Below are 13,759 nucleotides of genomic sequence, written 5' to 3' on the forward strand. Positions count from 1 at the left end.
GTAAGCAAAATGCCATAATTTATAACAAAAATTCAACTTTGTAAAAGAATATGTATTAGTAAAATAATCTGTTCAATACTTACGTTTTATTTAAATTTTAAAGATTTCTTCTAACGAAAAAAGAGGACTTTGAAATATGGCGGTTCTTATAACGATGGCGCGGTAAATTTGGCAACGTCGCACCCGTTCGTGCACTGCACTCGGACGGTAACATATTTCCAAGAACGATAGTTAAGCCGGGCGGGTATATTTTTGCTTGACTATAATTACATTATACTTTATTATTTATTGTTTAGACGAATCTTATACATATTCTAGTATGATCCTTGATTATTCATCCTACTACTTTATCGCGGCGTAACGTATTTAGTACGCATTCCTTGAAGTATATAGCTATAGCCTCAAAATTTTTGACAATACTCTGTGTGACAGAGTTTTGACGTTTGTTCTTTATTTTTGTTGGCTGTGTTAGAATAAGTTTTATTTATTATTAAGTTTGACCTGTTGACTTTAATTCATAACCATGACATCAACTGCAACCGAATCATCAGAGTTTAAATTACCTCGTAAGTCACATCTCGTTATTAAAATTATTTTTTTTTTGTAACTTTGAATAAAATGTTGTCTTAAAGTACCTCCAAAGGAAAAATTTTCCATCATAATTCCAGCTGATCATGAATTTGTTGAGCCAAAGAAAGCAGTCAAAGGTCCAAATGATATGATAACATGGCAAAAGTCAGAGGCTTACTTTGTAAGTTTATTTTTTTTTTTTTGATAATTGAATAAGTATGTGAACTGCTTTCATTTTTCATTGCAATGAATAATTTTCTTATAGGAATATTTTGGTTTTCTAATGGCCATCAATGATGCCGTTAAAGGAAAAGCCTTAGATTCTGTGTATCCATGCTCATCAGCTGTTGATAAAGTTATAGAAATGTTGGATAAGTTCGATAAATGGATTGATGAAATCCCTCCGACAGATCAACCTCAGCGTTTTGGTAACAAATCTTTTCGAGAATGGCATGAAAGGCTACACAATGTAAGTTTTTTGTAACAAAAATCTATAATTGATTCTCGAATAGATTAAGTTGGATTTGATTGACAAAATACTTTGTATAATTTACAGTCTGCTGTAGACGAACTTAAACAGATAATACCGGAAGATCTTTATCGAGCTATACCAGAGGTTGTTCAGTATTTACTAGAAGGCTTTGGAAATGCAACACGTATTGATTATGGAACTGGGCATGAGATGGCTTTTGTTATGTTCTTGTGTGCGATGTTCAAGATAGGTGTTTTTGAGATAACTGACAAAACAGCTGTCGGTGTGAAGCTGTTTGTTAGGTACCTATACACAAAAATAATGTTTGAATTACTTATAAACTACATATACTTATAACTCTATGTTATAAGGTATCTCGAAGTCGCACGTAAACTCCAGTTGACATATAGGATGGAACCTGCTGGAAGTCACGGTGTATGGAGTTTGGATGATTATCAGTTTGTCCCTTTTATTTGGGGTAGTGCTCAATTAATGGGTATGTGCATTCAATGGTAGAAAAATACTTTGAGCGTTTGTTAAAATTTGCTGGTTATTATAAATTCTTTTAGGTCATCATCGCATTGAGCCTCAACACTTTGTAGACCATGGAATTGTTGACGCAAACAGCAAACAATACATGTTTCTTGGGTGCATTGAATTCATTTCAAAGGTACTATTATTGTAAATTTAATTTAAAATTATTACAAAATCACAGCTTACGTTTAACCATTTATTTTTTTACAATTTTCTAGGTGAAAACTGGCCCATTTGCTGAACACTCGAACCAGCTGTGGAATGTCAGTGCAGTAGCATCTTGGTCTAAAGTTAATAGTGGTTTAATTCGCATGTATAAAGCAGAGGTAAATTAACTTTAATTCTCATACTAATAAAGATCTGTTCAAACGCTCTAACATTCACGCATTGACAGGTGTTAGCTAAGTTTCCTGTGATACAACACGTGCTTTTTGGCTCTTTATTTTCTATGAAACCAGTGCCAGACAGTATGAACTTCAAGATACCCCGAGCTCCACCCAGCTTGACGCCGTCAGGACCTCATTGAGAGGGAATTTTAATTTTAAAAGCTACCAAGTAACTTTTCTTTATTAATTACAAATATATTTTATATTTATAATAAAATAATAATTAATTAAAAAGCAACATGATCGAATATTTCTTGACTTCACGACACACAAATGGCTTATTTTTTAAAAATTACTAACATAGTGTTACAGTTCAGTAAATTTTTGTTTTTGTTTTAAAAAATTAATTAATTATTATTTGTTTAATTACTCGTAGTATAGTTCTGGAAAATTTTTAGATTTATAGTTTAAATTGGTCATGCGGCTATATCGATCACCAATTACTACGCACGTTACTCCCCGATAGTAAGAATATAATATTACTGCCACTATTGGCAAGCGATACGCATTTCTGCATTACCCGCAGAAGCAAAGATCAACCCCTGCGTACCCGTATCTTTTCGCAAGTACTAATCGAAGTTGTTTCCCGCTACACCCCTCAGATGGCGAGAACCCTGAATCGTTCAACTGTTCAGCGAAAGAAGGATTATAATTTGTATCTCTCCGAATTCTCGAATTTCCTTCCACAAGAGATAGATGCCTCACTCGTACATCACTTATTGCATATACTTTCAGGGTAATCGCACGTAATCCGACTAAATTACAACCGAGAGGCCGCAGAGCGCTTTCCCTCCTGTCAACGGCGTCACACGTCCTCCAGAGCACCGCATGCATCCCGAAAATCCGTATACGGCTCGAACGCGCGTCCGCAGCAGCGGTAAGCAGCGTACATGCAGGTTGGCGAGTAAGTCCAAGCACGTATGCGCGTCGACACGAAGAGGACCGTCTGCGCGCGTTTGGACGTCCCTCTGGTGTAAAAAGTGCCGCAGAGCTAAAGAGAAGCGATAGCTGGCACTTTTCCAGCCCGAGCCGCATGTATACGCTCGCGTGCACAGCTGCTACATAGGCGCGGTATTAGCCGAGGAAAAATCCTTTACTGTCCGCTCGGCCCACTTAGCCCTGGCTATGCTGTTAAGCCTTAGCTCGCGCGATTTTTCATTAGCCCTCCGCCGGCAAACAATCGCGTTGAAAAAATATTCCCCTCCTTTGTTGTACGTATACACACTGCTGCGGCGGCGGCGACGACGACGAGCTTTATACTGATTAATTGCTCGGCGCGCGAAAGGAAACATCCTCGCGGATAATTTTTTATAATTTCCCTGCCCGCCGCGCGCGCGCAGCTCCGATCGGAAGCCGTAAATAGGGGGGCGGCATAATGCGCGCGGCGCATCCCCCTTTTTTATACTCGGCGGTGGCGGCGGCGCTCCGGATTCTTTCAGCGCGGTCGAAGCGGGATAAAAGAACTTTTCTTATTTATCAAACTCGAGCCCTCCCCCCCCCCTCTCTCTCACTCTCTCTCTCTCTCTCTCTCGGATATTTGCCTCCGCATATAGCGCAGGCGCGAGGCTCTCCTTTCTTTCTTTCTCTCTCGCGCCTCCGCACATATATATGTATATATTCGTGGAGCGTCGCGCACACAGTTAAAAGTCACGCGGGAGCCTCGCGCGGAAAAATTCGATTTTTACGATGCGCCCGTATATACGTGCACCGCTCCCTCTTTTACTTTATGAGCCGGCGGCGCGTCGCGAGCGCTCCATGCTCGTCTCCTTTTGCGGCTCCGCCGATGCCTCTCTCCCTCTCTCTCTCTCGAGAGAGGAATATCCATTCGGAATGTTTTTCTTCCGCGCGCGGTGCATACCTAGGCAGCTATATAAGTAGAAGCGGCCGGGTACGGTCAGCCCGGCGAAAAAGTCTCGGTCGGCTGCAATCAGAGCCGGTTGCGCATGTGTATAGGTGTATCCGTGAGCGCAGGATCGAAATCGATTCGGCAAATCGACTGGCCGACTGCATAACGGAGTAATTGGATCGGAGGGAACGCGGGAGCGATGATTGAGTGCAGCGCGCCGAGCGTTTTTGAAAAACACACTCCGATTGAGCGTAGCGCGCTGTGGTGGCGGCGGCGGCGGCGGCGGACCGAATCGATGAAGCTTCGCAGTGGCCGCCGCGCCGTAGCGGCAATTTATCGACGAGCGGCAGGCAGGCGGGCTCGGTATATACCGCACGCTCGCAGTCTTTGCGGCTTACGACAGATCCATTAGAGAGCTGGGCCTATGCGCTCTCTTTTTCGCGTCGTTTTTATAATTGAAAGATATGTCGCCAGCTCGGAATATGCGAGTATTATATATATATATTGGGGCGAGGAAAATTAAACGTCGCCGAAAAGTTTTCCGAATAAGTTATACGGCGTCGGAGAAGAGATGAAAATCTTGGCTCCGGCATCCTATATAGCGGTACACAGCTGCCGAGTTGGGAAGAGCTCCTCCGGCAACGCGACGGCGGCGGCGGCGGCGACGGGAGGTCAGGCTAAGTTGGAGGGTTTTCCGGGTCCGCCGTGTAGCGGAAGAGAAGTCGCTCGCTGTATCCGCCTATACCTATATAGGTAGACACACATAGGCGTGCGTGTGTGTACGCGCGTGCTCGGGGGGGAGATCGGTTTAAAGGCGAGGTTTGGGCGCTAGCCACAAGTGTCTGCCCGGGCGGCCTCTCTCATTAATTCTCCACCCTCGGCCCGCTTGTTAGCCGACGCGCGGGGATGGCGCTGGCACTTTCTCTCTCCCCTGCTGCTTCGCTCTTTCTCGCCACCTCCGTCTCCCTACCCCCTCCTCCTGCTGTATATATCTTCCGCCGCTGCCTCTGCCGCTAATCTTTTCTCTCTCGCTCGCCTCCACTCTACGTCTTATTCGTCACTTTCTCCCGGGGCGTAGTAATCGGCAACGAACCGGCTCTCTAATTCTCTTATCCCGCGCCCGCGCGCGCTCGCGTTGTTTGACCTCCAGGCTGGGAAAATTATCGTCCGAAAATTGAGTTGAATAATGAGCGCGGCTGTCGCGCTAGATCGAGAGGTGACTCGGTCGCGAATTATCGCGTTTAACGAGTTCCGATGTACTGCAGGACGAGTCAACGAACCCTTTGGCCTTTTTTATCAGATTTTCACGTAGGCCTGCGAATTTCGCGCGCCGGGAACCCGTTATAATATAAAGTCATTTCCATATGCGCTCGCTGCCGCTGCACACACGCGACTGCCATTCGAATGCGCGTTTTCGGATTCTCAAGGATTCGCCAGTCCGGACGCGAGCTTCCCATAAATTTCTATGCCCGAGCGCGCGCGTGTAAAATTCGCCCGAGAATATATCCCGCTCGCTGGCGGAGTCTCGCCGCGTACATTATCAAAAAATGTATCAATATACAGATCGTATCTGCGTGCGCGGAACAAAGCGTGCGCACACGCACGTGCAGATCAAAGGAGGAGCGAACGTACAACACAAGAAGAGAGAGAGAGAGAGAGAGAGAGAGAGAGAGAGAGAGAGAGAGAAGCTCGCACGCATGCGCACAGCGTGGATCGCCGAAAAGTTTCCGCCTCGAATTTATTATATACCTCAAATCTCTCGCTCTCTCGCTCTTTGCCAGCCCCGACCACCCATCATCATGCAGGCCGCGTATCTTCTCTCGGGATCCCTTTTCGCTCGCTTAAGCAGCGAGCATTCGTCGACGGCGCTCTCGGTCCCTCTCTCCCTCACTGCCGATGCAAACGAGCCCATTCTCGGCGAGCGAATTAAGGAATCCGCACGTAAATCCCCCTCCCCTCCCCTTTTTCGAAGCATTCCTCTCCAGTCCGGCTAGTTCCAAGTCGTCCGACGACTCGCCTACGTGTGTGTGCGTGTACGTGTGTGTGTGAGAAGCCTGTTATCGAGCCGCTATCTGGCCGGCGCACGCCTCAGGTGCGGGGAGCGGAGAGAGAGAGAGAGAGAGAGAGAGAGAGAGAGAGAGAGAGAGAGAGAGAGAGAGGATTAAGCCCTCGAGGTTCCGCGAACGGGACCTCGCTTTGATTGCGCCGCCGCCGCCGCCGCGACCGGCGAGTCCGGCCTTTCTGGAATCGCGCGCGCATGAAATTCGTTCGCATTTCTCGCGCTCTGCCGCTAATTGAGAGCGAGGTGTACGCGCGGGCGCCGGGAAAAATCATCGAAGATAAGTCGCGGAAAAGCGCCTTATAAGTACACTCGCGCGGCCGAGAGATAAGAATGTCGCCGTCGAGTGAGCTGCGGTCTCTCTCTCTCTCTCTCTCTCTCTCTCTCTCTCTCTCTCTCTCTCTCGCTTTGCGGTGTGCAGCGAGATGAGCCTCTATTATTAGCAGATGGGGGATTATATCGATTTTTTGTTGGCGACTCGTCCCTTCGCCCGCTCGCTCTCCCAGGCAATATAGCAGTCGGCACGGCGGCGGCGCTTTATACCCCGATAAACGCATTCCCGCACCAATTACTCGGCTGCGGGCTCTGCGCCGAGCTTTTCGTATTAATTGATTTTCGCGGCCGATAGCGACGCGCCACGTGACGGATGATAATGCGAGACTTTAATGATACGCGGCATATCGCCCGCGGCGGACTTGGTGACTGTCGAATTGCTCGCGGCACTTTTTTCACCCTCCGCCAGCTTATTCTAATGTAAATATTGTCCCCGCGTGCGGCAGGCAGCTATCGACGCGAGGCTTTCGAAAATCGCTGGCGCGCAGCGATTAGTCAGGGACTTCAAAGCGCTGCATCTCATCAGCCGCTCGGGCGGGCGAAGAAAAGGAGGAGCGGGATAAGCGAGTTCGAATTAAATATCACTCAAGAAAATTGAAAATACAAAGAAAGAGCTCCGGCTGCCGCCGCCGGGGCAGTAAACAGTTAATGCGACTAATCCGGCGAAAGCTTTGCCTGCTGCTGTAGTCCTGCAGCGCTAAACAGAGAGAGAGAGAGAGAGAGAGAGAGAGAGAGAGAGAGAGAGAGAGAGAGAGCTCTTGGGCGCGCGCGGCGAGAGTAGCTTCGGGGGCCGGGACGATCGAGAGCTGCTGCGCTGCGCAAATTAATCGCAGGACTCGCTCCACTCCGGCGCTCCCCGATATTCCTTATCGCGCGGCTCTCATCTCTCTCGCTGCCGCCGCTGCTCCTGCCGCTGCTGCTGCTGCTTCGCGTTTTACGTTCGCGCTGCAATTACTTGATTGAACGATAATTGACCCGAGAGATAGCGCGCGGGAGAGAGAGAGAGAGAGAGAGAGAGAGAGAGGAGTGCCATTGTGCGCGCGGGAAAGAGTCTGCGCGGTGTACGTGACCGACACAAAAGAGAGGAGCCAACTTTACGTATGCACCGCGAATAACTCGGCTGACTTTTTCCTACAACAGGCGAATTATATAGGCGCAATTTCGAGCTGTAGGGCCAATCATCTAATTATCCGAACCCGCTGCGGGGCGGAAAACAGGCGTGTATAATCCGCAGCGACGCAGCGGAATAAGAGCATCGATCCCGGTTAAATCGAGCACACGTCGTCGTGTACGGCGCGCGTGCGGGGCGACGTTCGGGGCAACGGTCCTGTGAAAATACGTTGGTGACCTTCCCGAGTATACCTATATATATATACACGTGAACGGGAGAACGGCGCAGGGAAAGCGGCGGCGGCGGTGGCCGGAGATCGTGATTTCAGCGCAGCGCGCGCCCCGGGCCATCATGGACCGACGAGCGCGCCCGCCAGCAGCAGCAGTAGCGGCAGCAGCATCCCCGTTCATACATATATGTATACACACACAACGGGCCGGGCGTCGCGAACCCTTGTGTGTTGTACGTACTGCGCCTCGCTTTTTCTTCCTTTTGCTCGAGGAAACTTGTTTCGAGAGCTGCCGGGGAATTATTCAGCGGATCTTTGATGTATGTATATTTTTTCCCAAGATTTCTGGCTACGAGCTGCCTGGAAATTGTGATGAATGGCGCGTGCAGGGGAGAGAATAAGGGAGCGCGTATGGTTTCGGCAGGGGGATAATTGAGAGAAAATTCGACGAGTTTAGCCTATTGTGCGCGACGCCTTTGATCTGCGGACGGTTTCGAGTATCGATGCTGCGAGTCCTTGATTTGAATTATATGGGGAGGAAAAGAAACTTTTTGACCACGTCTATTGGCAGATGTCGTACAGGCAAAATGAAAGCAGTCTTTTAAGATTTTTCTGAAGCTGATGAGCTCACTCGAGAAAGACGAGCTTTGCTATGCCCAGTATAAAATCAATGTTGTTGTTTCCTAAATTTGTTTGCGGCGGACGCAGAAGACTTGCGTGTTTCTTATGAGCTTCCAGAAAACTTTACAAATTTACCATGCCCCTTCGGTGTCTTTTTTTTTTCTAATTTTCACACCCCATCTAAAGAGACCCCAGCTACTTGGCAAACTAATAAGTGACTCGAAGACCCGCAAAATACGGCTTTTCAAAAAATTTAATCCGACGCTGCATTGAAAGGCGATTTGGGTGTCCACAATAAGCCTAATCTCCTCCACGCCATTGTGTGCAACTCGAGGGGGGCAACCTCTAGGCGTGATAACCATTCCAAGTTCAATTTTTGTATTACAGCTACTTCGTATCCCCCAACGCATTCGATGCACCGAGAGCACGCTTAATTTCGCCAGCCACTAATCAGCCCACACTGCAGTGCAGAATCCGGGCAGCCTAGAACCCTCCCCTCACTACACCCAGTATACCTATAGCTAGAGCTGAAACTCGCGCGCGATCGACGCTCTGTAGAGTAAGTACAGAGAATCGCATTCGCGCACGGGCGTACGCACGCGTGTATCTTTATTTGGGCTGCAGCGGCAGCAGCGCCGGGGGAATATGTGCAGAGCAGGTCGCGCGCGCCAAAAGCCCGTAATCCCGTTAGGGGAGTTGAATCACGCAAAGCAGCGATCCTCTCGCTCGGCCAGTGCCGCAAATATGTACGTATGCGGCTGCAGCCGAGAGAGCGCCGAGTCCGGCCGGCCTTAACCGTTCTAATTAATATAAGGCCTGTGCGCGGCCGGAAAACCGAGAGAGCAAATCTCCGAGCACATGCCAGGCTCTCCGCCGGCGGCGTATTATTCGGCTCGATCGAGCTCACGTATAGCGCCGGCGCTCCTCGTTCGTGACAGACTGTCCGCTCGTCGTCGCTATACACAGCTTGTTTGCGCCTTTCAAGTCGACTGGCTGAGCAAATTTGCCAAGCTCTCCGCGGGAGTTAGCCTTGAATCATTAAGTGCTTCGCGCTTCGAATCTTTACTCCCTCTCGCTTCGACCCGCGGCACCGCCAGTAAAAAAGCTCCGCCAATAATTCATAGCGGCGGCGGCGACGGGCCACCAGCGGGATCCGCAGCGCAATAATGCAGCCAATAAGCGCGTGCCTGCGTGTCACGCCGGTGCCGTAATTACATCTTCATTAGCGTCGAGCGCGCGCGCGAGCCCATAATACGCAGGCCGGGTCGCGCGCGATATGCGGTCGCGCAGACGCCGCACACGCGAGCGGGGCAAGACGCGAAATTAAAAAGCCGAGCGCGGAGCAGCGGCAGTGAGCAGCCAGGCGGCGAAGGCGGGAGCGTAGTGGTGTGTGTGTATATAGCTATAGAGCCGCGCACTGCTGCCGACGAGTGGTTGCTCACTGCCGCTGCTGTGGCGGCATGAAAAGAGGGATCGATGCGTCGCGCCTACACCCTTCGCCGCGCGCTCTCGTCGCCACGTCCCTCGAACTGACACCGCAGCAGGCGTTTTCACGCAAGAGGGATGTTAAACTTGCGCCCGCTCCCGCCCGCCCGCCCGCCCGCCTGCGTTCCCCCTATATATGTATATACGGACGCAGCACACTAGCTGCTGCTGCTGACCTCTCTCCCCTATATATTCTCCACTGCGCCCTGTCTCCCCGAGAGCGAGCCCTATGGCAGATCGATGAATTCTGCTGCTCCTGCTGCTTCCCGGATTAATAGCTCGCTCTTCGATAAACGAGCCGATGCGCGCACGGATGCGGACGTAGGAGTGGACAAAAATTCTATACCGCTCAGCTCTCTATGATCTTTGCAAAATGCCCTGCAACGAGTCCCGAGCCAACTTTTTTCCCAGTATAGCACTGCATGCACAGCTCTGCGTATAACTCTCGGCGCGTTTGAGCTAAAACGCTAATGGCTGCGGCCCTGATGAGAAACTCGGCAGCTGCTGCCGCCGGCGCTCGTCGGGAATTATGAAATAGACGACCGAGCCGCCGGCGATTATTCCGATCCGCCAAATGGCTCGCCGACGTTGGCACGAAACAATCGCTGTAAGCTCTCTCCGATCGGACTCGCATCGTCGGATCTCTCTCTCTCTCTCTCTCTCTCTCTCTCTCTCTCTCTCTCTCTCTCTCTCTCTCTCTCTCTCTCTCTCTCTCTCTCTCTCTCTCTCTGGTATTACTGTGCAGTGCAGCCGGAGAGATAGCAACGCGAGCGGGCAACAGGCAAGCTCTCTCGACTGGCGGAGAGCTAAGGGCGAGCTATATACGTATAGACACACACACACACACACACACCCCAAGCGTGAGAGAGAGAGAGAGAGAGCTTTAAACGACAAGATGTCGCCGGGCGCGGACACGTCGGACCGCGCTCGCCGCCACTTGTTGTTCAGCGCGCGTCCGAGGCTTCAGTGTCAAGCCCGCTTGTGTGTGTGGCTGCGTGAGCGTATGAAACTGGAATCATATTCCGCGAGGCGGGAAATCTCTTTCGCCCTTTTCAGCGCTCGTCGACGCCGGGCTCTGTGTGTACCGCTGCAGCCGCGGCGTGTATACCGTGTACACAGAGAGAGAGAGAGAGAGAGAGAGAGAGAGAGAGAGAGAGAGAGAGAGAGAGAGAGACGTGTACTGCTCATTCCGGCGTATAATGCACGCGCGAGCACGGTGCCGGCTTTGCCGGAACGGATACGCAGCTCGCGTGTCGTTTTTGTAATTTAAAATCGAAAACTATATACACGCTCCTTCGTTTCCATACGAGAAGACGGAAAAGAGTCGTGCCCAATCCGCAGCGCAGGAAAAAAGCGTCGGCAGCTCAGCTCAATAAGAAGGTTGTTGACCAAGTTGTTGGGTCGTGGCCTGTTGACGATCAGTGCTGGAAGCAGTCAGTCGCCCGACGAAATGAAACTTTGTCGCTCGCGCACAGGCGAGAAAGAAGGGCACCGAGAGCGAGAGATATAGCCGACGAATATTCCCGACCCCCTGCCGGGAGAGAAGAAAGAGCGTAGACAGGGTTCAAGCCTCGTCCGGGATATACAGTCAATCGAGGAATCCGAGATTGGGGAGCAGTCGATATAAGGGGCCGCACCGCCGTGTGCAACCCCTTCCGATGCAGCACAGCTTTCAATTGATTTTTCCCCTCGTCGGCGAGCTCCGTTTCCTGCCGCAGAATCAATGCGCCTTCTTCGCACGCGTAATTAGCCCGCGCCTCTGGATTATCATACGCACTGCTGCTGCAGCACAGAGAACTCGAGAGAGAGAGAGAGAGAGAGAGAGAGAGAGAGAGAGAGAGAGAGAGAGAGAGAGAGAGAGAGGAAGGTGTTTACTCGGGCGTCTGCGTCGAGCTATTTGCGCAGGCGAGTGCATCGCGAGTGAGAGAGAGAGAGAGAGAGAGAGAGAGAGAGAGAGAGAGAGAAAAGGAAGCGAGCGACGATCGCTAATGCAATATTTCAAGCTCTGTCCGTGACAAAGAAGTAGCAGCTCCGGAGCGAAGAGGGAAAAAACGGTCAAAGAAAGCACAGCTCGGCCGCTGCGCGCGCGCGCGCGTCCCGTATAACGAAATCAAGAGTGTAATGGCTCGAGCAGTCGGACGTTATAGCAGTACAGCCGCCGAGAGAGCGAGAGAGGAGGAAATTTTCAGTGGCGGCGGCGGTGGCGATGGCTCTGACGCCGTAAAACCATTACGCGATTCCGAGCTCGCCACCGCCGCCAGTGCCGAGAGAGAGAGAGAGAGAAAGAGCCAAAGTCCGTCGACCCACGCACACACTCCGCTACGGCTGCGCTCTCGCTTGGGTGTATATAGGTATAGCCGCGGAGAACCACCGACGTCAAGTTAGACGTCCCGCAGGAGGGTAGAGCGAGCAGCAGGCAAGTAGCTCGAGCGCGAACTCCGCGGCAAAGCAGGAGCTAGTCATGATTAAGGAATGAACGCTCCGGCTCTCTGCAGCCGGCGAGGAAACTGCCGGCGTTACGAGAGAGAGTTTCTCGCTCGGCGCATAGTCATGCGCGAGCGAGAGAGCGGGCGAACGTTTCCCGGATAGCTCGGCAGCTCCGCTCGAGACTCTCTCTGCGGCTTTGCCAAACAAAGCTCGATTCGCGTAAGCGAGAGAGAGAGAGAGAGAGAGAGAGAGAGAGAGAGAGAGAGAGAGAGAGAGAGAGTTCGACGCGTTTGCGTAATGCTGATCGAAGATTTCGGTTAATACTTAGCGTATCTCGGCCCGCGTCGCACGCGCGTATACCCACTCGGGCGGGAAGTTTTAGTGGCAGCGAGCGGGAGAGAACTGCCGACTGGCTGGCGCTCATCCAGCTCTCCGAGGCACTTTTACCGGAAAGCGAGCAAGTTTTAGCCAACAGCGCGGTGGCGGCACACGAGCAGCGTCGTCTCGCACTCGTGTTCGCGGCGACGGGAAGCTTCTCCGCTCCCGTCTTCCAAGCCGGCTATGAGAGAGCTGCACGTACACATACGGCCGCGGCCCGATATCCCCCGTGCGCCAGTGTGCCGCTGCAGCAGCTTCTCTCTCTCTCTCTCTCTCTCTCTCTCTCTCGCTCTCTCTACTATTCCGGTAAATGCCCCCCTCGCTTTTCCTTTTGCTCGCCGCGCTACTCGCTCTTTTCCTCGCTCTTTTACTCGCTTTTCTACGGTCGATGTCCGCACCGCAGCAGCTCTGTGCCGCTTTTTCTCCCTCCCCCTCTCTCTCTCTCTCTCTCGCGCGCTCTCGCCTTTTATTCCCACTGCAGCAGCCTTGTTTACTCGAACTCCCTTTCTCTCGCTCGCATGCGAGCCCTCTCATCTGTCTCTCACGGAGAGCTAATAATGAGCCACTGGCAGCTTCGCGAGAAATTAGCCCGCCGCCGCAGCGAAAAGATTGAATAAAGAACCGCTCGATCGCGCTGACCTACTGCAAAGCGCACGTCCCGTCGCCGAGACGAGTATACGGCTGCGGCGCGGTGGCCGACGATTGATAATCGCCGCGCGCGGCGCTGGCTGAGCTTAAATAATTCGAGGCCGGTATACATATACGTATATAGAGCTGCAGCGGCGTTATAGCCGATCGATTCGCTATGCCGCCGCCGACGACGACGACGACGACCGACCGACAGACAGACGGAGCAGAGCAGTGCCGTGGAGTAGGGAGGGGGAGGGAAGATCCGGCGCGCGCGCTCGTTCCGCTTTCTGGTATCTCGATATCCCCGGCCGATAATTTTGGCTCAAGCTTTTATTCCGGGGATTGGATTGGCCGGACGTGAAAGCGGCTATACGCTGTTCGCGCGCCGAGGGGATATCCGCCCGTAGGACTCCTCTTTGCCTCCCTCTCGCTCTCACCCGCTATAGGTATATACATCCACACGCCACGGGAATATGAAGCTCGAGCCGTAAGGTCGAATCGAAGCGGCGACGGCGGCGGCGTCTCGTGCGAGCGCGAGGGAGAGAAAGTGAGATTGAGCCCGCAGAACCGAGAGAGAGGTGGATATTCTGCGGGGGAGCAGCGGTGGTAGTAGCGGCACTCGAGGGGCTGAAATGAACACGCTCGCTCGCGCGCCGAGAAATCCGACGGGAACGCTCG

At 51.7% G+C, this 13,759-nt stretch overlaps 1 protein-coding gene across 3 annotated transcripts; it reads left to right on the forward strand.

Moving 5' to 3' along the window:
• Positions 1 to 19: 19 nt before the first annotated feature.
• Positions 20 to 2,196, forward strand: LOC100122668 (serine/threonine-protein phosphatase 2A activator). 3 transcript variants are annotated; one of them, XM_008214342.4, is made up of 8 exons: positions 20 to 566; positions 633 to 751; positions 836 to 1,039; positions 1,127 to 1,344; positions 1,414 to 1,538; positions 1,612 to 1,712; positions 1,795 to 1,902; positions 1,971 to 2,196. In XM_008214342.4, the coding sequence occupies exons 1-8, from the start codon at positions 524 to 526 to the stop codon at positions 2,100 to 2,102; spliced, it is 1,050 nt and encodes a 349-aa protein (XP_008212564.1). In that variant the 5' UTR covers positions 20 to 523; the 3' UTR covers positions 2,103 to 2,196. The 3 variants fall into 3 exon arrangements, with proteins under 3 accessions (XP_008212564.1, XP_001606279.2, XP_016838432.1); XM_001606229.6 differs by having other exon boundaries at positions 669 to 751; XM_016982943.3 differs by having other exon boundaries at positions 188 to 566; positions 644 to 751.
• The last annotated feature ends 11,563 nt before the right edge of the window (positions 2,197 to 13,759 follow it).

The sequence above is a fragment of the Nasonia vitripennis genome, chromosome 2 (assembly GCF_009193385.2).
Source record: "Nasonia vitripennis strain AsymCx chromosome 2, Nvit_psr_1.1, whole genome shotgun sequence".
NCBI classification, from domain to species: Eukaryota; Metazoa; Arthropoda; class Insecta; order Hymenoptera; family Pteromalidae; genus Nasonia; species Nasonia vitripennis.